At 45.4% G+C, this 25,644-nt stretch overlaps 1 protein-coding gene across 1 annotated transcript in view; it reads right to left on the bottom strand.

The window, feature by feature from the left end:
* The window catches only part of KCNAB2 (potassium voltage-gated channel subfamily A regulatory beta subunit 2), a 56,244-nt gene that overhangs the window by 6,768 nt on the left and 23,832 nt on the right, over nt 1-25,644 (bottom strand). Inside the window, 7 exon segments of the mRNA XM_044671237.1 lie at nt 2,636-2,730; nt 3,635-3,755; nt 6,988-7,073; nt 13,116-13,202; nt 17,043-17,086; nt 17,434-17,478; nt 20,882-20,926. Of these exon segments, the coding sequence (XP_044527172.1) occupies nt 2,636-2,730; nt 3,635-3,755; nt 6,988-7,073; nt 13,116-13,202; nt 17,043-17,086; nt 17,434-17,478; nt 20,882-20,926 (523 nt within the window).

The raw sequence follows: 25,644 nt of genomic DNA, 5'->3' as shown, positions 1-25,644 counted from the left end.
TTCATTTGGAAGAACAAAAGATCAAGAATATCAAGGGAAATAATGAAAAAAAAAACGTGAAAGAAGGTGGCCTAGCAGTACCAGATATTAAACTATACTATAAAGCAGCGGTCATCAAAACAATATGGCAGGGGGGCAGCTGGGTAGCTCAGTGGATTGAGAGTCAGGCCTAGAGACGGGAGGTCCTTCGTTCAAATCTGGCCTCAGCCACTTCCCAGCTGTGTGACCCTGGACAAGTCACTTGACTCCCATTGCCCACCCTTACCACTCTTCCACCTAGGAGCCAATACACAGAAGTTAAGGGTTTAAAAAAACAAAAAACAAAAACAAAACAAAACAAAACAAAACAAAACCAATATGGTACTGGCTAAGAGACAGAAGGAAGGATCAGTGGAATAGACTTGGGGTAAGTGACATCAGCAAGACAGTGTATGATAAACCCAAAGAGCCCAACTTTTGGGACAAAAGTCCACTGTTTGACAAAAACTGCTGGGAAATTTGGAAAACAATATGGGAGAGATTAGGCTTAGATCAGCATCTCACACCCTACACTAAGATAAATTCAGAATGGGTGAATGACCTGAATATAAAGAGGGAAACTATAAATAAGTTAAGTGAACACAGAATAGTATACTTGTCAGATCTCTGGGAAAGGAAAGATTTTAAAACCAAGCAAGAGTTAGAAAAAATTACAAAATGTAAAATAAATAATTTCAATTACATTAAATTAAAAAGTTTTTGTACAAACAAAAACAATGCAACTAAAATCAGAAGGGAAACAAACTGGGAAAAATCTTTATAACAAAAAACTTGGACAAAGGCCTAATTACTCAAATATACAAGGAGTATTGTACAAAAAATTGTACAAAAAAATCAAGCCATTCTCCAATCAATAAATGGGCAAGGGACATGAATAGGCAATTTTCAGATAAAGAAATCAAAACTATCAATAAGCACATGAGAAAGTGTTCTAAATCTCTAATAATTAGAGAAATGCAAATCAAAACAACTCTGAGGTACCACCTCACACCTAGCATATTGGCTAAAATGATTGCAGGGGAGAGTAATGAATGTTGGAGGGGATGTGGCAAAATTGGGACATTAATGCATTGCTGGTGGAGTTGTGAACTGATCCAATCATTCTGGCTGGCAATTTGGAACTATGCTCAAAGGGCTCTTAAAGACTGCCTGCCCTTCGAGCCAGCCATAGCATTGCTGGGTTTGTACCCCAAAGAGATCATAGATAAAAAGACTTGTACAAAAATATTTATAGCTGCGCTCTTTGTGGTGGTAAAAAACTGGAAAACGAGGGTATGCCCCTCAATTGGGGAATGGCTGAACAAATTGTGGTACATGCTGGTGATAGAATACTATTGTGCTCAAAGGAATAATAAACTGGAGGAATTCCATGTGAACTGGAAAGACCTCCAGGAATTGATGCAGAGCGAAAGAAGCAGAGCCAGAAGAACATTGTACACAGAGACCGATACACTGTGGTAAAATAGAATGTAATGGACCTCTGTACTAGCAGCAATGCAATGACCCAGGACAATTCTGAGGGATTTATGGTAAAGAACGCTACCCACATTCAGAGGAAGAACTGCAGGAGTGGAAACACAGAAAATAAACAACTGCTTGAACACATGGGTTGATGTGGACACCATTAGGATGTAGACTCTTAATGACTACCCTAGAACAATTTTCAATAATATGGAAAAGGTCTTTTTTTGAAAATTTTATTTTTTAGAAAAATTTTCCATGGTTACATGATTCATGTTTTTACTTTCCCCTTCACCCTCTTCACTCCCCCCCATATCCAACGTGCATTTCCACTGATTTTAACGTGTGCCATTGATCAAGACTTATTGGAAATAGGCCTTGATTGATGACACAGGAAGAAACAAGTGGAAATGTGTGTTGGCTACTGGGGGTTGGGGGTATGGGGAGAGAGAGCAAGAACATGAATCATGTAACCATGGAAAATTTTTTCTAAAAAAAAAATTTTTAAAAAGAAAAAGAAAAGAAAAAAGGAAGCTGGCCTTCAGGGGGCTTTCCTTTTCCTGGACGAATTATACTTCGTCACCCTCAGCTTCTTCTTTGGTTAAAACAAGAGGGTTAGAGGATCAGTGGCCTCAAAGGCCTCTTCCAGTCCCAAATCAATGATCTGAGACACAGGGAATTTGGGAAGGGAGAGCACTGGCAACTGGGAGAAGCCTGGGAAGAGGGGATCAGGGAAGGCTGAACCTTGGAGGAAAAGGACTTTGAGAGATGGAGATGTGGGACAAGGGCACGTGGGGAGGCCTAGCTCAGAGCCCTGCATGGCAGCATCTGCAGGGAATATGGGAATCTCTGTGGGGTGAGACAAGGGAGATGAGAAATGATGGGCCAAGACTAAATGGGGAGGGTTTTCAGCGTTAGCGTGAGGTGCAGGCAGGTCATCCTTGAGGCAACGGGGAGTTACTGAAGACTTTTAGGCAGGGGACAGACATGGTCAAGACTGAGCCTTCAGATGAATATTCTGGATGAGAGGTGATAACAGTGAGTATCTGTAGAGCACTATAAGATTTGTAAAAGTGCTTTATATGTTTCCCAGTTCCTACTTGTTACTTCCCAATTAGGCTTGAATTCACGTTACCTTCAGTGAGGCCCTTGAATAGGGCGGAATCCCACTGTCATATTTTCCAGAAACAATTCCACATGCGAGAGGGGACCAGGTCATTGCGCCCACACCTATGGTAGGGGAAGAAAATGCAGATTACATTTATCTCTCTATTCATCTCTCATCCATCCATCCATCTCTCTATGTATCTATCCTCTCTAGCCACCATGTTTCCATCCATCTATCGATCTATCATCCAAGCATCTTATCTGTCCACTCAAACATCTCTCCATCCTCTTATCTATCAATCATCGATCCTTCTATCTGTCCATCCACCCATCTATATTGTTAGTCCTATAACAATATCCACTCTCTAGCTATCCATTTGTCTATCAATCTTCTATGCATTCCTCTGTCTTCAATTTAACTAACATCCTTTTATCTATCTATCTATCTATCTATCTATCTATCTATCTATCTATCTATCTATCTATCTATCTATCTATCCATCCATCCCTTTACCTACCTATGTCTCCATCCATCTACCTACCTACCTACCTATCCATCTCAAGCTCCTGACTGTGGGCAGAGAAGGGCCACAGACCACCAGGACCCTTGAGAGATTCTCTTTTGGATCCCTATATGGGCATTCCAGGAACCAGTCTTTTGGCTCAGCTTCCTGCAGTGGTGTGATGGCCCCTGGGATGGGGCTCAACCTTTCGGATGTGTCTCTACCATGGACATCCTCCCAAGTGTGGTGGATAGAGTATAGGACTTGGTGGGGTCCCTGGGGAAGATCTCAATGTGAATCCTGCCCTGGGCACTCATTGTGTAACCCTAGGAAAGTCATGTCCTTTTTGGGCCTTGGCTTCCTTCTCTGTGGAAGGACAGGATTGGCCTTGGATGGCCTTTGAGGGTCCTTTCATCTCTACATCTAGGCTTTGTGGCTAATGCTGCTCCCTTCTAGAGAAATTCAGGACCCAAAGAAGTCCAGAGGGCCAGGGCTGGAATCAGATCTGGGAAGCCATGACTTACCTATCTTGTGGAATAACTCTGGGAGCTGCACCTCCACCTTCTCCCTCTGGAACATGTGATATTCTGCTTGTTCGCAGATTGGTGGGATTAGGTTAAATTGCCGAGCCACTGAATAGGCCTCCTGCCAAGGACAAAACCACACACACACACACACACACACACACACACACACACACACACACACACACACTTACAGATCAGATACAACAGGTCATGTTGGTAAAGTGCATGTCCTTCCTACTAAAGGTTAACTAATAAACCAATAACCAATAACATGGAAAAAAGAGTGTTGGAGGCCATTTAGGGGAAGCCCATTTTGTAGATAAGGACACTGAGTTGCCATGGGTCAGAGAGCACATAAGTGACAGAGGGAGGATTTGAACCTGGGTCTGCTGACTCTGAATCAAGTGCTCTTTCCACTGTACCATTCTGCCTCAAATGAACAAGATCCAGGGGATCTGGACTTTAGATTGAGAGCTGGACCTTAGAAGGGCTCTCTGGCAGAACAGAAATATCCCCACATTCTGTTCTGGGTACCACGTCTTAGGAAGAACATGGACACACTATGGTCCACCCAGAGGAAGACAACCTAGATGGCGAGATGATGGCACTGTAATATCTGTTAAGGAAGTGGGGATGTTTGGGCAGCTAGGTGGCTCCATAGTGCAGAGAGTGCTGGGCTTGGAGTCAGGAATACTCATCTTCCTGAGTTCAAATCTGACCTCAAGATATTTACTGTGTGACCCTGAGCAAGTCACTTCACCATGGAATTTGCCTCAGTTTCCTTACCTATCAAATGAGTTGGAGAAGGAAATGGCAAAGCCCTCCAGCATCTTTGCCAAGAAAACCCCAAATGGGGTCAGGGAGAGTCAGACACGACTGAACTGAACAACAATGACAACATGTTGGAGAAGAGAAGACTCATAGAGATTACTGCCACCATCTTTAAGTTCTTGTTGTGTGTCAAGATGGAGCAGCTTTGCCTGGCCTCTAAGGGCAGCTAGAAGAACTATTCTCATCTAGTCGCTTCAGTGGGGTTTGACAGTTTGTGACCCCATTTGGGGTTTTTCTTGGCAGATACTGGACTGGTTGACTATTTCCTTCTTCGGTTCATTTTACAAAGGAGGAAACAGAGGTGAACAGGGTGCAGTGACTTGCCAAGGGTCACCCAGCTAGTAAGTGTCTAAGGCTGGATTTGAGCTCAGTTCTGACTCCAGGTCTGGTGCTCTATCCACTGTGCCTAGAGGTACTTGCCCAGGGTCACATAGACAGTAACTGTCAGGAGTGGGAATTGAACCTGAATCTTATTGGCTCTATCTCCACTATATTAAATTGTCTCTCTTGTTTTCGTTTTTGTTTTTTTAAACCCTCACCTTCCATCTTAGAATTAATACTGTGTATTGCTTCCAAGACAGAAGAGCGGTTAGGGCTGGGCCATGGGGGTTCAGTGACTTGTCCAGGGTCCCCAGTTAGTAAGTGTCTGAGATCGGATTTGAACCCAGGACCTCCTGCCTCTGGGCCTGGCTCTCCATCCACTGAGCCACCCAGCTGTCCCCATAAACTGCCTCTCTTAAAAAAAAAGAGAGAAGAAGGGAAGACAGCCTTCCAGGAAGAGGGAAGAAAAAGCCCCACGGCAGGAATCTGGAGGCATGGGCTCTCCTCTGAGCTCTGACAGCAGACTAGCTGGGCACCCTGGAGGATGAGGCGGGGAACTTCCAGGATTAATCTGGGCTGGGAGCCTCACTTGTATACTCTGCAGGTCCGGGGCCTTGGCTGACCACTGAAGATGCTTAGAAGTAAACACGATGGATGTGTTGTGGCAGCCAGTGCCACGGAGCCCTGGAGGTTGTCTCTGGCAACCAGACATGGTGATAGATTCAGGGAATCTTTGTATTCTACCAACTGCTGGGTCTCCTCCAACTAGAATCTGATAGAGAATGGAACCCACTGGGTTTTCTTCTATTGGTTGGGGGCTTCTAGTTGGTTGGGCTTAGCCTAAAATGAGAATCTCACTGGATTTTTAAAACAATTCTCACTTTCCATCTTAGAATGACTGAATGAGATAATGTCTGGGAAAGCACTTGGTACCCTATAAAGTACTCTACCCACGGGACGTTCTGTTACCATAATAAGTATTATCATAGTTAATCATTATTAGTTTAATGTTAATTGTTATTAAAGATAATTAAAATAATTCCTCATGATTATTGAGGAAAGCCATGCCACATCATTATAACGATGAATAATAAATGATTATTATATTTTTTGCTATAATAATTTTTAAAAATTGAGGCTTAGTGGAGAGAGTCCTAGAATCAGCAGAGCCAGGCTTCAATCTTCCCTCTGCTGCTTCCTAGCTGTTTGGCCATGATCAAGCCATTTACCATCTCTGAGCCTGTTTCTTCATGAGTAATGCGGGGATAAGAACATCTCACTTCACAGGGTTGTTATGAGAATCAAGTGAAATCATGGATGGCGAGAGGCAGCATAGCATAGTGGATGGGGCATTGGGTTTGGAGCCAGGAAGAACTGTGTTCAAATCCTGCTTCCAAAATTTGCTAGCTGTGTAGCCCTGGGCAAGCTCCTTGAGTTCTCTGTGCCTCAGTTTCCTCACTTATAAAAATGAGGGCTTTGGGCTGGATGACCTCCAAGTAGCCTTCTGGTGCTAATTCTATGGTCCACTGGTATCGACAGAACTTTGAGAGGATATAAGGAAGCCCCATCCCTGGCTCACTTGGCTAGATGTTTCTGTATGCTTGATATAGGAAAGACCATGGAGAAGAATTGCAGCCAATGACTCATGCTCTGCGCTAAGGAGGATGCTCTGCACTAAATGAGGAGGTCCCAGATTCACTGGAGGACTAGTCATATTAACAAGTGCTATTATTATTATTTTTATATATCTATAGGAGGTCTTGGGCAGAGAACCAGTCTTGAAGTCAAGAAGAGCTGAGTTCAGGAGCTACCTCTGCTACATGCTGGTTGTGTGGCCCTGGGTAAGCCACTTAACTCCTCAATGAACCAGGTATGTCTGATGATTAAGTCAGAGTTGGGAGTCTATCTACATTGGTAGAGAGTGCTTCCTTACTGGTAATTCCCTTTGCTAATAAAATCATTTCCGCCATCCCATCTCTCAAGGGGATATTCTCATGGATAAATATATTTACATAGGATAACTATATTATTATAGTATCATAGAGCCTAATCTGAATTGGCGGAGGGAGTTCCCCATGTCAGTGAAAGCCCAGGTCCAGCCCCTGTCCCCGACCCATAGTTCCACAGCCAGCTTGGCCCCTCTGGACAGCCATGACCATTCTCAAAGGTCGTGACCAAGGTGTAGGGCCCCACAGTACCATTATCTCCATGGAGCTCCAGCGGGATGTACCCCAGTACATGGCCATTCCTTGGTTGATGACGTGCGTCATGGCTCGGACGGTCTCTGTCACAAAGGAAAGGGAAAGCGAGTGGGGAGAGGTTATGATAATGGTCTACTGCCCCGGGAGCATCTGGCAAATTAAAGGGCAGGACACCGAGGGGAAGAAGGGAGAGAGTTTACAGCAAAGACATCTTGCAAGCAGTGTATTTCCAGGCTTCAAACTTGAGTACAGGAGGGATTTTCAGGGGGAAGGAAGTAAAAACAAACAAAACGAAACAACAAATAAGCCCAATAAGTTGATCGGGAATGATTCCCTCATTTAACGACAAATATCTCTCAAGAAAGAGAGAAAGGAAGGAAAGAAGGAAGGAAGGAAGGAAGGGATTCTGTATGGATGTGACCTCTAGACGTGATAGATTAGACTGAAACGAGGGAAGGATGAGACCAGAGAAATGCGATTTAAGACCCCCACTCTATGGGGTTTCTATTTTAGGGAAGAATAGAGGTGTAACATCGTTCAGGTTGGATTGGCTCGGCATATTGAGGTTTATAATTAAAGAGGTGAAACACGGGAGATAGCCATATGGAAAAATGCCTGACGTGACCCATTTCCATCCCTTTGCTTCAAGTCCTTTCAAATCAGTCCTGGAATCTGGAATGGAATGACTCAAACTATGGTATTTGCATGCTCGAAGAGTAGGGCTGAAGGATTGGGGGTTATCTAGTTTGTACAGGGAGATGGGGTACAAGAAATTGTGTTTTTTCCCTTTAATAAGCTCAAGCCAGTTTTGGCAGGAGGCCAGGCTCCCACACTGGGGTTTAGGAAAAGAATTCTGCAGGGGCGGCCTTGGACAGCCAGGGTCTGTCCCATTTATGCAGATCCCAAAGTCTGGAAGAGTATACATCCTTCTCTTCCAGTTTCTTTCTTTCCTTCCATTTTTTAAATAAAGGCAATTTCTATCACAGAAGGGCAGATTCTTAGAGGGAAGTGGGAACTCTTGAACTTAGGTCCTTGGAGAGGAGAAGTGCTCTGAGCTAGACAGTCAGGGAGCTAATATGTGGGGCTGAGGACTCCTGGGTATCTACATCTCCCTTCTAGGCTTGCCCTGAGTCCTTAGCCCCTGGGGATTCTGGTGACCCAAAGAAGAAATCCTGGGCAGTTTCTAATTGCCCCTTCAAGAAACAAATCACAGGTAAGAGAGCGGGGCAGAAAAAAAGAAAAGAAAAGAAAACCGATAGGATGGACTCTTCCTATTGTCTGAGTTTTAGAGGAGCAGACAACTGCTGATTAGAGGCTCGTTTGGTTGATTTGGTCCCATGGGGCATGCCGCTGCATTTGAAATGGGACAACTTGGCTTCCAATGGTTATAATTTCACTTAATCTTTGTATGTGCTTACTGATGTGTTGGATTATTCCAATGGATTATCCCAAGGTCCCCAGAGACTTCTGGGACACTAGGCAGGGAAAGCAGGAAGGTCCTGAGAATAATACAGTGCTTGCAAGGCAGATTGCAAAATGTAATGTGGAAATGAAGGTCTGAGAACAAGTGTTTCTAAAAATAAGTCCTTAGCATTTCACCACCAGATCCCCATCCATGTCCACGAATTAACTCCTTCTTGGCTATCAAGGGGCTGGGAAAAGTGAGGCCACTGAAAAAGGTTAGGTTTGCCCCCAACCTGGGATTAAGCCTTGCACTGGGGAGAGATTCCCCAATATCATGCTAGCTTGGGTTTCTCCTAGGACTTAGCAATTATTTTCTTTATCGTTAAGATGCCAATATTGGCCTAAATCCTCTCCTAGGTCCCTTCCAGCTCTATATAGCCTTTGGGCCACTGATGTCAGACTTGGTTCGGGCAACCTCTCTGGGCAAGGCGTTTCCAGGTTGGCAGGGATGCCACCATCACCGTGCCTTGAGGGAGGCTCCAAAGACTGCTACAGAGATGTCCGCAGGATGAATGCTCCTGTTGGCTAATTGCCCACTTCATAATTTGAGTAATATGCAATTTATAGGGAGGGAGAGGTCAAGATGGCACTTCTGGGCTGGGGTCCTCCCTTGGCCAGACACTGGCATTGGGAGGAATAAAGCTCATTCAAAATACTCTGGAGAGATTACCCACAAAGCTGCCCCCTGCCAGGGAGCGTGAGCAATCTTCTTTCTATCATGGACCTTTGCTGAAGTGCAGTGCTAGAATTAGTCAGGAGGGATAGGGGTCTAAGAGCCTCTCTCTGACACGTATGGGCAAGTTGCTAGGACATAGTCATTGTATAATAAAGGCCTCCTGCCTGACTTCTCTAACCTCCTGTTTCCTCATCTGTAAAATGGGTAGTAATGGTAGTTAGTAGTAATGACGATGATGATGGTGATGATGGTGATGATGAGAGCTGGAGCACTTAAGTCAGAAGGGCTTAAGAAGATCAGATTGGATCCCCCTAAAGTGCAATGTGGCAGTCATGATTATTGTTGTTATTATTATGCCCCAATGAGACACTCCTCTTTGTCCCATTCATGGGAGCTGGGGGAACTCTGCGCTGACAAGCCCAAGAGGCAGGAGGGTGTGTGGCCCCTGTCCAAGCCCACGGCCTGGGCTCTCTTCTGCATTCCCCGAGTTTTGTTTGATTTTTAGAAACACTCTCAGGAACACCTGCTCAGGCGATCAGCCATACGGTAGCCATGCAGAATTGCTTCCTGTGTTTCTTTTCAGCCCAGGCACTAACTACACATGCCTTCAAGAAAATAGCCAAGGGAGGCAGAAAACCCCGAACTGGCCGCATGCCCATCCACACTCCCATGCACCCAGACACAAGCACGCTCACCCACACTCACACCCACACACCTCCCTAGTACCTTCGCACATACATGGACACCCAATTTTCTTGCCCTTCCCAAATTAAAAAAAATAATAAATTCATCCCACAAAGAGGCCTTTGGCACAATGCATTGAAATGTCCCTTCCATGCAATGGCAGGGTGAGGAGTTATATCAGGGTGCAGGCTTGTGGGAAGGCATGATTCCTGTAGAAATAAAGCTGACAGTTTGGTAATATCTTGCACAAGATTGCTCACTTCCAAAAAAGAAAACAATGTCACTCTATCACAAGCAGAGAGTCAGAGAGAGAGAGAGAGAGAGAGAGAGAGAGAGAGAGAGAGAGAGACAGAGAGACAGAGAGACAGAGAGACAGAGAGACAGAGACAGAGAGAGAAAAGGGTAAAGAATAGAAGGAGGGATGGAGAGAGAGACAGAGAGAGACAGAGAGAGAGACTGAGAGCTAAGGGTAAGGGATAGAAGGAGGGATAGCGAGAGAGAAAGAGACAGACAGACAGACAGAGAGAGACAGAGAGAGAAAAAGAGATATAGACAGAGATACAGAGACAGAGGGAGAAAGAGACAGAGAGAGATGGAGAGAGAGAAGGGTAAGGGAGAGAAGGAGGGATGGAGAGAGACAGAGAGACAGAGAGAAACAGAGAGAGAGACAGAGACAGAGAGAGATAAGGGTAAGAGATAGGAGGGATGGAGAAAGACAAAGAGAGAGACAGAGAGAGACAGAGGAGGATAAGGGTAAGGGATAGAAGAAGGGATAGGGAGAGAAAGAGAGAGAGGAGATAGTGAGATATAGAGATAAGGGTAAGGGATAGAAGGAGGGATGGAGAGAGAGAGAGAGAGGGACAGAGAGACAGAGACTGAGAGAAAGAGAGAGGAAGAGAGAGGAGAGGAGAGGAGGAGAGAGAGAGAAAAGATGAGACAGAAGAAAGGAGAGAGAGGGAGACAGTGAGAGAGAGGAAGGGGAGGGGGGAAGAGGGAGAGGCAGAAAAAGAGAGAGGGAGAGAGGGTGGGGTGAAGAGGCAGAGAGAGAACCCAACCCTGACTAGAGCTGGGCAAAAAGGATCCCTGACTTTTTGGTTTGGAAGTGGGTTTCAGCAGGGTTTTATGTCTGTCCCCCGGCTACAATTCTTCCAGAGCGGACTCTGGTCTGACTCTGTTTTTGCAGGGTCCAGGGACACCCTGTGGAGCAGGGGTGGGTGCAGTCCTGTAACTTCTGCAGGCCCTGATGTTAGCATCTCCAGAAACAAAGTTGGCTAGAAGAGCCCAATGGTTTATTTTCTTTCTGTTGAATATTTGGTATTATTTAACAGAAGAAAAAGGCCAGAGCCCTTTGCAGTACATTTCCAATAGCAGCATTAATAATAAACGGAAGGAGTCAGGCGTCAAAACCCATCGGCTGGTCGGCAGTGATAGCCTGCGTGTGGGATACTGGGTCGCCTTTAATCTAGGTGAGGGTGCAGGGAGTTAGTGTGCAGCGCAAGCCTGGCTCCTCAGTGCCACTAGTGTTTTCCAAATTTTGCCCAACTCTAGTCCTCATTCTCTGGGAGAAGAAGGATCCAGTCAGTCTCCTCTCCATGGAGAGATCGGGTAACACGGCAAGGGGTGAACCAATCAGCAGGCAGCTCAGCAGCTGGAGATCAATTGCTCAGGAGGGCCAACCAAACAACCAGCAAGCCTACGGGGAGTTTGCCGTAGGGGGAGCTGGCATTGACCAGCCGGCCATCTGGCAAAAAATGCACACTTACCAGCTTCCACGCTACGCCTCTGAACAGAGACACGGGTGTTGCAATGTCAAGGTCTTGGGAAAATGGGGATGAGGGCCCAGACTAGGTGGCCTGGGGGCCACTGATCTGTTCATGCCTCATCAAAGCCCACCCACTCCTCCAGCCAGTACTCCCTGAGTGCGGCAGAGATGTCATGGGGCACCACTACTGTCCCCCCCCAAACTGGGAGGAGGCCCCCAGGCAGAACCATCACCTGATGAGCTCTCTAGCAATACAAGCACGCAGGGGTGGGGCTGGTGGGGGCAGGCATGCAGAAAAGGGAGAGGAGGAGAGGGAGAAAGGAATGTAGTGACCACATGAACTGGGGTACAGGGAGGGGGATACTAGGAGACTAAGAGGCTAGTTGGCTTTTTCCTTTTACTTGCAAGATGTTCTCAGAGGGCAGTTTTTTTTTCTTTATGCATTTTATGGAGAAGTTTGTCATCAGGGTGTAAGGGAGTAGTGTAAATAAAATACAGAATCTGTCTCATAAAATGCCACTTGGACACAGAAGTCAATAGTCGGACTGCGGGTACTATGTACCTTCTATGATGAATGTTCTTGACTTGGAAGAACTAAATGGGTCCCCTGGTGATAAAAGAAAGATTTAAAGAGACCAGAGTTTATAACTGCTGGAATACTGTAAGGCACGCTATGACAAAGGGGGGCAGGAGGGGAAGGGAGGGAGGCATAAATCACCTTTCAAAGACCACTTGTTTTAAGGAAAATATATTGATACAAATAAATCGATGGGGGATGGGAGGGAATCATGTCTCAGATGCATGATTTTCTTTAGGTTTCTGAAGTAGTGAAGCAACCAAGGAGGAGAGGTCCGTGGCTGAGTAGTGAGGGGGCCAATGGGTGGGCTCAGAGAACCAAAGACCAGATCAACCAACCCCTTCCAACATCAAGGGTTGCTCCCCTGACACGAGAGAAGATGCCTAACTCATTCCACCCCCAAGCAAAGGACACTAAGACACCCAACAAAACACAGCTGGAGAGAACACAAACAGGACAGATCAGAGGATTAGTGGGACCCTGCTTCGCTAAGGAGATGTTAACTGGGGAGGGGGTTCAACATTCCATGCAATCGAGAAACACAGAAGGTGAGCACAAGGTTGGATGTGAAACTGGAGAGGCAAGGACAGAGTTCTCCTTCTAGAGAGTTCTCCTTGCAGCAAGGAGATGCTGGCAGAGGGGCTTGAGGAAGAGGCACCGGATGGAGAGATACCTGGCTCTTGCCAGCAGGAAGAGTCCTGCCCTCCACCCTGCCTGGTCTCCCTTGTCATTTCCAGGCCTGGGAGATCCCACCTTCCCTTGTCCAACTATGGACACAGAAGCTTAAAGAGTATCTCTGTGGCTTGCTGGTTGGCTCCCCACAATGAGCCCACGTGGTCCTGTGCCCTGGCATTGGGGCAGTGGGATCAGCTACCTCCCTTCAACATGCCTCCGTCTCATGGACAGACAAACCCGGGCCTGGGTGGGGAGATGGTGGCTGGTGTTTTATCGAGAGGACCTACCTTCCATAGGAGTGTTAGGGTCGGGTCTGTTGGCAAATACCACGTCCACGTACTCTAACTGTAGCCGCTCCAAAGAGGCTTTCAGACCTAGGGAAGAAGACATCGGAACCGCCATCAGACATCTACGGAGGGCTTGAGGACACCTGTGCAGGTGCCCAGGCTTAATCTGCCAGATGTGAAAGGCAGAAGAGGTCATCGGGCTAATTGTGCACAAATACACAGTTGGCATTTATTAAGAACTCACCAGGTGTCAGCTACAGGGCGAGGTGTTGGGTACTATACTAAGTCAAACAAAACAGTCCCTGCCTTAAAGAGCTCTTATTCTACTGGGTCTCTTGAGTTCACCTTAGTTTTTTCTATTATATGTATGAAAAAAGTCATGGATAAAGAATTGCGTGAGATCCCATAGCAAGGTGGGGAGAGTAAGGAGTAGAACTCCTGGAGAAGTCGGATCGTCTTAGTCTAGATCAGTGATGGCAAACCTATGGCACAGGTGCCAAAGAAGACATGCAAAGTGCTCTTGGTGGGTGCGTGCACTGCCCCCCGCCCCCAAGTTTGTTACTAGAAAGGCAGAGGGACTTGGCTGGAGCTGTTCCCTTTTCCCTTTCCACTGTGCCTGATGATATTTTTTCATATCCCCTGCCCTTTTGCCCAGCAGCCCAATGGGAGTGCACAGGAAGTAAGGTGGGTGGCTCATAGGTGGCAGAGCTGCAGGGGAGAAGAGCGCTTGGGTCACTCCCCTCCCACTCTTCACCTGAACTGAGGACATTTCTCTCATCACCCACCCCCTCTGCCCAGCAGCCCAATAGGGGTGCTTCCTCCCTCCCCTGTCTGGGGCAAGGTGGGGAGGGGACAGGGCTCAGCACTTCGTTTCTGGGGGTGGGCAGGGCATGGCACTCAATCTCAAAAAGGTTCACCATCATTGGTCTAGATCAGTGATTCCCAAAGTGGGTGCCACCGCCCCCTGGTGGGTGCTGTAGCGATCCAGGGGGGAGGTGATGGTCACATGTGCATCTGGGGGTGGTGAATAACTGTAAGGGGGTGGTGATAGTATGTGACAGGGGGCACTAGGCCAAAAAAGTTTGGGAACTACTGGTCTAGATGTTTCAGCCCCAAAGTCAGGAATGCCACTGCTTCACTTCCTAGGAAGGTTTTACCTACAAAATCAAAGGTCAGTGGGTACAACCCAATATCTTGGGGACTTAAGGAAGGAGCCTTGCTCCCTTGAGAAGATTTGGCTTATGATTTATCCTCAAGGGAAAAGAACTCAGGAATGGAGAGAACATGAGAGAGAATTCAGGACTCGTGCCTCCCTGGACTTTGGCCTCAAAGACAAACTTTGCATGTGTTGGGGCACCCTTATGACTGTAGGACATTGACCTTTGTGGGTAGGCACAGCCTTCAGGTTTCTTCAGCTACCAAAGAAAGTTCAGGGAGAAGGATTTAGAAAGACAGGGGAAATAAATCCACGTGAGGTTTGACTGAAGGAATTGGACATCCTTAGCCTAAGGATGGAGAAATGAATGGGAGAGCTGAGAACTGTCTTTGAACACTTGAGGAACTGTGCCATAGAAGAGAAATTAGACTTGCTTTGATTGAGTCCAGAGGGAAGAACTAGGAGCAATCTGGAGACTGGAGGAAGGGAGAGACAAAGAGATCAAGTTAGCCTCAATGAAAGGAAAATGTCCTACCAGAGGTATAGGAAAGATTGATTGGGGAAATACAATCAACCACATTACAAAGCACCAAAAGGGGATGGGGAGCTTTGAGAGGTGGTGAGCTCATCATCACTTGAGGTCTTCAAGCCAAAGTGGGAAGACAATTTATCTAAGTTTGTAGAGGAAATCCGTGTTTAGGCATGGGTTGTTGGGTGAGATGGCCTCTGAGGTCCCTTCCCACTCTGAGATTATAGGAACGGTTTAATCCAGAGAAGGCAGCTGGGTGGTGCAGTGGATAGAGTGCTGGGCCCGGAGTGGGGAAGACTTTTCTTCCTGTGTTTAAATCTAGCTTCAGACACCTACTAGCTGTGTGACCCTGAACAAGTCATGTAACCTGATTTACTTCATTTTCCTCATCTATGAAATGAGCTGGAGAAGGAAGTGGCAAACTATTGTAGTATCTTTACAGTGTCCTAAAGTGTTGGATATAACTGACATGACTCAGCAACAGCAACAACAATCCAGAGGAAAAAAAAGACTGGGATTAGGGATAAGAATACATGGAAGGAGAGAAGACTTACAAAGGGAGAGCCATAGGACCCCTTTCCATGGACACGGTTGAGAAAAGGATAAAAAAGAACTGCTTCCTTCTGACTCATTAGCATCCAGATTCAGCGATGCAGTGTGTCCAATCATCTCCCAGAACAATCACTTCTCTATGCTGGGTGGGTATTAGTCTTGTTTCCCCAAATAGTGCTAGGGTTCTGCTATATCTTAAACAATGAGAACAAGTCCCAAATCTGAGTTTTAGATGACTTAGATGGGGCGGGGATTATTTGAAGGGACTTACAATTCAGTAAAAATCAATGAAGCAATGTAGAAAGGGAATAAAATCTCAAGGCTCTCCCATTTTGTGTTGCTTCTCCCCCGTTAGGAAGGTAAGTGCCTTGAGGGCATCAGGGGAATGTCTTGCTTACAGCATTTTGCCTAGTGCCTCTCATATAGTAAGTAACGGCTTAATGGATGCTTTTTTCATCCATCCATCCATGCATCCATCTTAGAAGCTTTTTCATTCATAATAGAGGTAGAGTATCCAGAATGAGGAAGAGGCCAAAGCCCTGCTGTCCCCTAATGAAGTCAGATTACATCTGGAGTGTTCTATTAAGTTTTGGGGGCCACGTTGGTGTCCATATATCAAGGAGGATAGCCAGGAAGGCAAAGGAAATGGAGACCATGTTATACAAATGATGATAGAAGTTTCTTCATCCATAAAATGAGCCAGAGAAGGAAACAGCAAACTATTCCACTATCTTTGCCAAGAAAACGCCAAATGGTGTCCCCAAGAGTCAGACAAGACTGAACGACAACAAAATTTGGGGCAGCGAGGTGGTGTGGCGGGTAGAATCCAGACCTGGAGTCAGAAAGATGCATCTTCTTGAGCTCAAATCTGGCCTCAGAGACTTACTAGTTGTGTGACCCTTTATAAGTCGCTTAACCCTGTGGGCCTCAGTTTCCTCATCTATAAAATGAGCCAGAGGAAGAAATAGCAAACAACTCCAGCATCTTTGCCCAGAAAACTCCAGATGGGGTCATGAAGAGTTGTATGAAACTAGAAAACAACTCAAAAAAGATAGAACGGGGGAATGTTGAGTTTAGAGACAGGAGGGTGTGTCTCTATGGTAGGGTTGGATTGGGAGAAGGATTTGGAGGCTTTTATGTGAGGAAGGGATGAGAACTGTTAATGGGAAGCTACAGAAGGCAAATGAGGTTCTGTGTAAGGAGACACTTTCTAATAATTAGAGGTATCCATTTGTGGATACAAGTCTCTGTATGTAGTGGGCTCCTTGCTTACTGAAGATCTTCGGGCAAAGACTTGTATGGCAGAGGGGACTCTTGGTTAGGCACATACCAGACTAGATAATCTGAGAGGTCTCTTTCACCCAAGGCTCCTATGATTCTCCAAGAAAGAAGAGGGCTGAAAATAGATGAATCTGGGGTCTCTACTAAAGAGATGACAGAAAACACCTTGGATTTAGGAGTCAGAAGACATGGGTTAGTCCTGGCTTGACCCCTTAACTGGCTGGGTGTCCTTTAGCTAACTAGCCCATCTTTTTTAAGTCTCAGTATCTTCATCTAAAAAATGGGGAGAATAATCCCTTCACTACTTACCACACAGGGAGCCCTTTGAAATATGTGAGCTACCATTCTTGCTCTTGGATTCTTTGAAAATGGTAGCCTGTGGATTAATGGAGGTGGGTCTGGGCCTTACCTTCTATTATGTGTTTTCTGGATAGGCCTCTCTCAGTCTCTGCTCTGAAAAACAGGTCAACAATATGTATGAAAAACAAATCCAATTTCTTTATTTACCCCTTTCCCTGAATTTGTACTGCCCATGGACATAAACAGGGTCTAGTTGGGGCTTCTGATCATGCCTGGATTCTCTAAGGAGCCTCCTCTCCATCCTGCCCCTGAAACTGCCTGATCCCCTATGCCAGCAAGCTTTTTTTCCCTGGAGGTCTGAAGGGGTCTCCCCTCAATGGACAGGCCTGGGATGACCTTGACCGTGGGAATGGTGTCCTATGGATCACTTCACAAGATCGAAGGGTGATAATAGGACTGGTGCTAATCAAAACAACAAATAAATAAGTAAATTGACCTACTTTCCTCCCCAGAAGATTTTGGTTGTAATGACCAGGCTAGATCGTCTGAAAAACAAAGGAAAAGAGGTCATATTCCCATCACAACTGGGTGTGATTACATACATACATGCATACATTCCGATTGGCCATAGTGCAGCTCCCACCTTCCATGTCACCATCTATCAATCAATCAGTGCCATTAAAATAAAAGAGGTTGACTCAATCATTTGGTCATAGATAGGGTGGCCTATTTATAAATAGCCTCACTTGGAATCACCTTATACAATGTACTTTTAAAAGCAAACATAGTTTGTGAACAAATACTAATGCCTTCCTTCCCAACAAGGAATGATCAGGAGCTACACAGATCCAGAGCCATGGGTGGGCCTTGGATTTTAAGGGTCATGTATAAACAGGGCCCAAGTAGGCACCTGGTACCTTTTTGGTTCAGAAGGACCCACTGGAACCTGTGTTTCATTGACTTACCATTGAGAACCTAATGTTACCTCTATGCTCTGGGGCATTTCAGGAAGATTTGAACAAAGTACCCAGGGAATGCCCAGGACCAGTCTAAGTGAGGCTAGAGGGGTTCCTCTCTGGGTTAGCCTCAAAGGATTCTGTTTTTTGGCTAGGCCAATTCTCAAAGATCTCCTACAAAGCCAAGGGAGAGGATCTTGATCTAGGTCAATGAGAATGATCAAAGCTCCTCAAAGTATTAGACCAGCATAAAAAAACGATAGTCAAATCCTGTGGATGGCAGTTGCCATATCCTCCCCCAAGTCAATACTTGGAGGTCTCTGCTACCTCTACCATGGACAATGCCATCATCAGGCAGCTTCCAGAGAGCACTACCTACAGGCCTAGAGGATGACCTACTATTTATTTCCATATGTATTCATCTAAGACATAATCATGAGATTTGCTAATAAGTGCAATTTCCTTTAATTATGGAGTGGAGAGGAATTTATTTTAAGATCAATTATAGCAAAGAAACAACCTTGATGGGACCTGCGGAGGGGTGTAAATAATTAGAGCCGTGGTGGCTTCTTAAGGAACAACGGCTCAGATTTTAAATGGCACTTGAGAGGGAAGGGAAGGAGATGAGGCACAGCATCCTAATTGCTTGTGACATTTCTGAAAATAAAGATGCATTAACCACTGTGTTCATTTGCCACTTCAGATGAAATCACATCTAGTGGTTTGGAGGACCTGAGATACTAGCAAACACCCAGCTAGGTCACAGCATGAAAGGAGGGCAGTGTGCCTTCTCGGTGAGCCTTCCAGAAGCTCACTGGAATGTTCACTGGAAAAGAGATGGCCAGATGTGGGCAAAGGAGAGACAGAAGGGAGCCCTGGCCTGGCTTGCCCTGGGTATGAATCAGCTGAGATGGAAAATGGCTAGAAGGTCAGGTATGAGGATTCTAGACTACACCTCTGCAATTCACTACAATGCAATTCAACTCGAAATCTATGATCTTGTGAATTCAATTCAATTGCAGTTTTAATCTATAATCTTATGAATTTGATTCAATTTCAACTCTAAAGTCCTATGAGGCTCATTCAATTCAGTTGCAGCTCTAAATCTACAAACCCATGAATTCTATTCAATTTTGACTTAAAATCTACGGTCCTACAAACTTCATTCAATTCAATTCCAACTCTAAATCTCTGAATTTTCAAAAATGATTCAATTCAATTTAATAGGCATTTTTAAAGACATTTACGACTTCCTAGACACAGTATGAGATATTGGGGACACAAAGCCAAGAATGAAGCAGTCTTGAAGGTTATATTCTACAACAGATATACAAATACAAGATATGTATAAAGTAATTTCAAGGGGTGGAGGTGAAGACCACTAACAGCTTGGGGAGAGGTTAATCAGGAAGGACTTAAGGTGGGAGGAAGTTCTTGAACTAACTTACTGGACCTGGAGTCAGGAAGACCTGAGTTCAAGTCTAGCTTCAGACACTTACTAGCTAGGAGACTTGTATGTTTCAGCTTCCTATTCTGTAAAATGGGAGTAATAACACCATGTACATGGCAATGTTGTTGTGAGGGAAAACTGAGGTGATATTTGTAAAGAACTATATAAATGCCAGCTACTTTTGTTATTATTGAATGGAATTAGAGAATCCAAGAAATAAGGGAAAGCAGGAAGGTAATGGGATGAAATTTGGGCAAAAGGCTTGTTGGGTGTGGTTGGGAGCAGAGTGCATGGAGGAAAGCACCAGGAAATCTGTCTTGAAAGATAGGCCAAAATTAGCCTGGGAAGTGCTTTAGATGCCAAACACTGGCCAAAGGAAGAAAAAGAAGAAAGTCTCTGAATCTGGCTCCTACATGTCAACTGCTAAAGAGGGGAGCTTTCAAAGAAAACGAACGCCCTTTAGGGAGGAAATGAAAGCACCATAGGAAAGTATACTAATACTCTGGAGGGTCTTTTTTGCCTCAGGAAGTTTCCAGTCCAGAATTTAGCCTTTTGGAGTCATTCTTCAGTGGAATGACATCCCTGGTCCAACTAGACTGCCTTGTTTGGTCTCAGTAGGCACTCAGTAAACGGTTGTTGAATTCCATCCAATTAATCTTATGTGAAGGTAGGATGGAGTAAAAGTCCTTAGTGAGGTAACTAGACTAGTTAGCCCAGGAGACCTGTTAGGAGTTCTCAGTTCCCTTTTATAAATGCAAAATTAGAGACAGAGGATTGTGGTTAAAGGAATGTTGGACTGGGAGACAGCAGAGACCTCCAATCCAATCTTGCTTCTAGCACTTACCAGTTTATGTGACAGGGTAAGCCTCAGTTTCCCCATCTATAAAATGGGGATGATAATCCCCATACAACTTACCCCACAGGGTTGTTGTGAGGAGTGCTTTGCAAACCTTAAATCACTATATGTATGACAACTCTAACTATTAATAATAAATTATCTCCCCATCTTGGGCAACAGACTTTTAAGAAGTCCGGCTGGGAATTCCCACCCTCCCCAGTGAAACAAAAAGTAACCATGGTGACAGGTCATTATTTGCTTTGCTCACTGTGGGGGGATTTCATCATTGGCAGGGGTGTCCAACCCCACCTCCCCAAGAAGAAAGAAGCCTCCTCTATCACCATCTCCCATTAGGAAAAAAATCCCCAACCTTCAGGGTTTCTGTGAGTTGAAGATGATTTGCCTGCACGATGAGCTGGACAGGGTATCCCTGAGGCACTCAGCTTGGCAATTAGAAAAAGGAGAAAAGAAATCCAACCCTCATTCTCCTGCCACAAAGCAATTTGGGGCTTGGATGCCTCAAGGCAACACTGAGGTCTGCTTGTTCTGAGGACCACAGGGCTGATTTCCCAGCCCATCTCTGAGTTTTGTCCTCTGAAAAGGTCCCTACCTCCCCTGGGTCATTAGAACAAAGGGGTCTGCAAACAGGCCTTCTCTCCACGTGGGCAGTGGGAGAGTGACCACAGAGAATGAACGCTCATTACCTCCATCCCTTCTTCTTAATGATATTTCCCAGTACGACTTCAGCTCTGCAAAACAAGATGGAGACACAGGGATTTCATTAAGCCATTAGGGGAAATCACAGAAAATTGAAGCCAGCTCGGTAATGACAACCAGATGCATCAGTACTTTGCTTTCTGGGAGTGCTGATGCCATTTGAGGGCTGGTAGGCATGATTGCGAAGAACTGAGCCCTGTATCCACTTGCTCCAGGTGGAAGAGGAGAAATAGGGTCTCAAAGCATCAAGTGCCCGAGGGACGAGATGCCCCCGGCAGCTACTTGGATCCATCCAGGCTCAGAGAACCCTGGCTAGGACACGGCTTGGAGGTGGAGGCCAGGGCAGCAACTAGACGCCGTTTGGTCGGCAGTGCTCAGAAACTCGCTGGCAACAACGAGGCTGCTTCCCTTGGCTGATTGTTTACAGACAATTACATTTTTTAAAAAGGTAAATTATTCATGGAGTGGCGTCTGTGGTGAGGTCCCCAGTCCTCTTAGTTTCCAGAGCCAATGATCGCCTCCCTCCCTGTGGAGGGTATGAACTTAGAGGGTTGAGAGCTATGGAGGTCACTAGTGATGTGGGATGTGTTTTGTGAGTGTGGAGTGTGTGTGTGTGTGTGTGTGTGTGTGTGTGTGTGTGTGTGTGGGCAGGATGAGGAGTTCCTTTTTTTAAACAATAAGGAGACAGATGCTGCGTTTGGGGTGATTTATTCTGCTCTGTATCACTCTGAATCCCCAACCAAACTTGGACAGAACCAGGTCAGCTGGCAGGCTTGCTGCCAGCTCGCTGGGCTATGGAAGTCCCAAGGGAACTTCTGGGGATTTTTTGGGTGTTTGTTTCTGCTGGTAACAAAACGATCTGGGGTGAAAATCAAGAGATGGGTCAGAATCTGCATTCAGGACCACTTGTCCTGTACTCCAACCTGCTGGAGGCGAGCCAGGAAGGCTATTTGGCAAGCCATATTCCTGATGTCTTACACAGTCTTCACTAGCCCCTCAAAGAACTACATTCATGGGCCTCCACTTAGTGTCCTTTCAGAGTTCTAGGAGAGTGGAAGCTCCTTGAGGGCAGGGCCTGGGTTTATTTTTGCTTTCGTATACCCAGCATCAAAGGTAGCTAGTTGGCACTCATTTTTCTGAGTTCAAATCCAGCCTCACACACTTAAAAGCTGGGCAACCCCAGGCAAGTCACTCAACCCTGTTTGCTTCAGTTTCCTCATCTGTAAAATGAGCTGGAGAAGGATATGGCAAACCATTCCAGTATCTTGGCCAAGAAAACTCCAAATGGGGTCATGAAGCATCAGATATGACTGAAAAATCACTGAATAACAATGCTCGTCATCTGGCACAGTACCAGACACAATCAGGTTCTAAAGATGTTTGACCTTGAGGAAGCCAGTTTTTCCGTGTGTAAAATGAGAGAGTTGGAGGAGCTGGCCTCTGGGGTCCCTTCCAGCCAGGATTCTATGATCTTGTGAATAGAAACCAGCTCAGCTCCTATATCTTTATTCTCTCCCTTTAATACAGGAGGTCTTAAACTTTTTTTGCGTCCTGGACTCCTTGGGCAGCAGTTGGTGAAGCCTATGGACTCTTTTTCAGAACTTTTGTTTTTTTTCTCTAATCTCTTACTTTCTGTCCTAGTCACAACTCTTAAGACAGAAGGGCAAGGGCTAGGCAAGTGAGGTTAAATGACTTGCCCAGGGCCACACAACTAGGAAGTGTATGAGGCCAGATTTGAATCCAGCTCCTCCCAATTCTAAGCCTGCTGCTCTATCACTGTGCCACCTAGCTGCCCCCATGCACTGTTTTTTAAAATGCATAAAATACATAGGATTCCAAGAAAAACCAATGATAGAGAAATATGGTCATCAAAATATTAGAGACCCAAGTTTATAGACCCTAGGTTAAGTAAGAGCTGGGATCTGGTCCTTTCCTGCTATACCTGGGCGAGGCTTCCAGAGAAAAATTAAATAGAGGAAATTAAGCCAAGTGCCAAAACAGAAAATATCTAAGGGCATATTCTTTGAGGAAGCATTTGCTACCATCTTGTTCACTCTCCTAAACTTGTGGAGGTTTTGATGAGTCGGGCCAGGTGTGGAGACATAACATCCCTTTGGAAAGCTTCCCAAATGAGCATCTGTTGTGAGGCTGTAGGCAGGCTGTCCCAGCCAGAGAAAGCCCTGGGCTTGGGCATGGGATCAGGGTTTGTGTGCCATCAGCTCCTCTGCTGTGGGTTCTATTCATTATTCATGGCCAAAGCCATTTATGGTTTGTTTCTGAAGGGAGGTAAGGAGTTGGGGGGCGTCATAGAACATTTTTATGGGCCTCCACCCCACTTCAATATGAAGCTGGCTTTTGAGGAGGGAACAGATTAGCTTTGAGTGGGAGACACACAGGACCATAGATTTAGGGCTCAAAGAGGCCTTAGGGCCAAGTTCAACACCTTAAATTTACAGGTGAGGAATGAGAACTAGAGCAATGAAGATGCTTGAGGCAGCAGCTAGAGTAGATAGAAAGGCAGATCCAGAGTCAGGAATACCTGATTCCAAATCTGCCCTCAAATATTCATTGTGTGACCCTGGACCAGTCACTTAACTGCTGCCTGCCTCAGTTTCCTCATCTGTAAAATGGGAATAATTAAAATTCCTACCTCCTGAGGTTGTTGTGAGGATCAAATGAGATAATATCTATAGAGGTCTTGGAACAAAATAGGTATTTAGTAAATGTTTGTTCCCATTCCCTTCCCCCAGAGTCATATGGCTAGTGAAGTATCCGAGGCAGCAAGATTTGAACTCGAATTTTCCTGATTTGCTATGCCCCTCAAAGTGGACTGCAAGCCCACTGAAGGGAAAGACTGTGCCATTTTTTAACTTTTATGTTTCTGGGACCTAGCACACCCAGCACCTTGCATACTTGAAATGAACTGGGAGAAGAGGCATAGGTTTGTAGGGTTAGAGTTGGAAAGGACCTTGGAGGTCATTTGTTCACAAGACCACAGATCCCAGGAAGGTTCACTAGTCTGGAGGGGAAGTTGGGGAAGGGAAGAGAATAAGCATTTATTAAATGCCAACTATATGCTTTTTACAAGTATTATCTCGTTTAATCTTCATAACAACTCTGGGAGGTAGATGCTATTAGTATCTCCATTTTATAGTTGAGGAAACTGAGGAAGAGAGAGGTGAAATGGTTTGCCCAAGGTCATCCAGCTAATAGATGTCTGAGCCTGGATTTGAACTAGGGATTTCCTAATCTCAGGCCCAACATTCTCAACAGAAGTGGCAGAAGTGGGATTTGAACCCAGGTCTTCTGACTCCACAGTTACTATACCACAACATACTGCTTTACTCATAAGCCTTATGTGGATGTACTTATGCCTAGAGTGGGCCATGTTAATGCCAACCAAGAAATCTAATATATCATGGTGCAGTGGGAAGTGTGCGGAATCTGAAGTCAGAGGACCTGAGTTCAAATCCCAGGCCCACTCCTGACTCCCTGTGTTACCTTGGGTAAGTTATTTCTTTCTCTGGGCCTCAGTTTTCTAATCTATAAAGTTAAAGATCTGGACTGGCCTCTAATGCTCCTTTTCTGCCTCTAAATCAGGAGCAATTCTGCTCTCTGTAGACAACATGGTGTCTAGGCCAGAGTCTCCAGAGCACACACTAGCCTCCCATAGTATCTAGGATCCTAAGTGGGCAGCCTGCAGTCTTGGGCATCAGTGACCTTTAGCATAGTGGGTTCCCAGGCCCGAGATCCAAGATGGCAGGGAGACACTGGTGGCCATTGTCATGGATCTCTGGGGACATTCTTGTTTCTCTTGCAACAAGTACGGTTCTGTTTCTGGCTCACAGCCTTTCTATCGTCCCCACCTTCTACTTTCATATAAGGGGACTTTGACGTGTATGTTGACTTGTTGTTCAGTCATTTTTTAAGTTGTGTCCAACTTTTTGTGATTTCATTTTCCAGTGTGTCTTCATTGGACAGCTGAGGAAACTGAGGCAAAAAATTAAATGACTTTTCTAGAGTTCTACAGCTAGTAAATGTCTGAGGCCAGATTTGAACTCAGGTCTTCCTGACTTCAAGCCTGATGCTCTATTCATTGTATCCCCTAGCTGCCTGGCACGTAGTAGATGCTTAATCAATATGCAGATTATGATGGTAATAGGTAAAAAAGAAACAAAACATCTCCTTTTTTAAAAAAACAAACAAGGAAAAGGAAGCCCAGGGAAGTTAAGTAATGCACATGAGGGTCACACACAAAACTGGGGGCATTTCCCCAGAATGTGAACCTCAGTCTTCTTTTTTAACACCATCCTGTATTCCTTATTCTTCCCCACCTCATGTAATTCTGGACAGTGTGAAGAACTGATGAAAGGGTCAGATGAATGATTTACAAAACAAAAGACGCCTTTTGGAAACCGGATGCGGAGAGTGGAATAATTTGATTACATCCACTCTCTGAATTTTAAGCCAACAGCTTGGGCTGGAGTGGGCTGTGCTTCTCCATAATTGAGGAAGAAAGATCATTGCAGAGACATTAAGTGCTTAAAATGGTACTCTAGGGTAAAAGGTCCTATTTTCCACATCTCCGGGAAATTCTCTGCAGCCCTAATTGTAGCACTAAGAAATGAAAATATAAAGGAACATTGGACTGGGCACAGGTCATCTTCATGTCAGAGAGCTGAGCAAGATGGCCTTTCCTGGTGGATTGCCAAGGACACCAGAGGGACAGAAAGTTCTGCGATGTTCTGAC

Source organism: Gracilinanus agilis, chromosome 3 (assembly GCF_016433145.1).
Source record: "Gracilinanus agilis isolate LMUSP501 chromosome 3, AgileGrace, whole genome shotgun sequence".
NCBI lineage: Eukaryota > Metazoa > Chordata > Mammalia > Didelphimorphia > Didelphidae > Gracilinanus > Gracilinanus agilis.
Note: the sequence above shows the minus strand (reverse complement) of the source record. Positions and strands in the feature narration are given on the sequence as shown.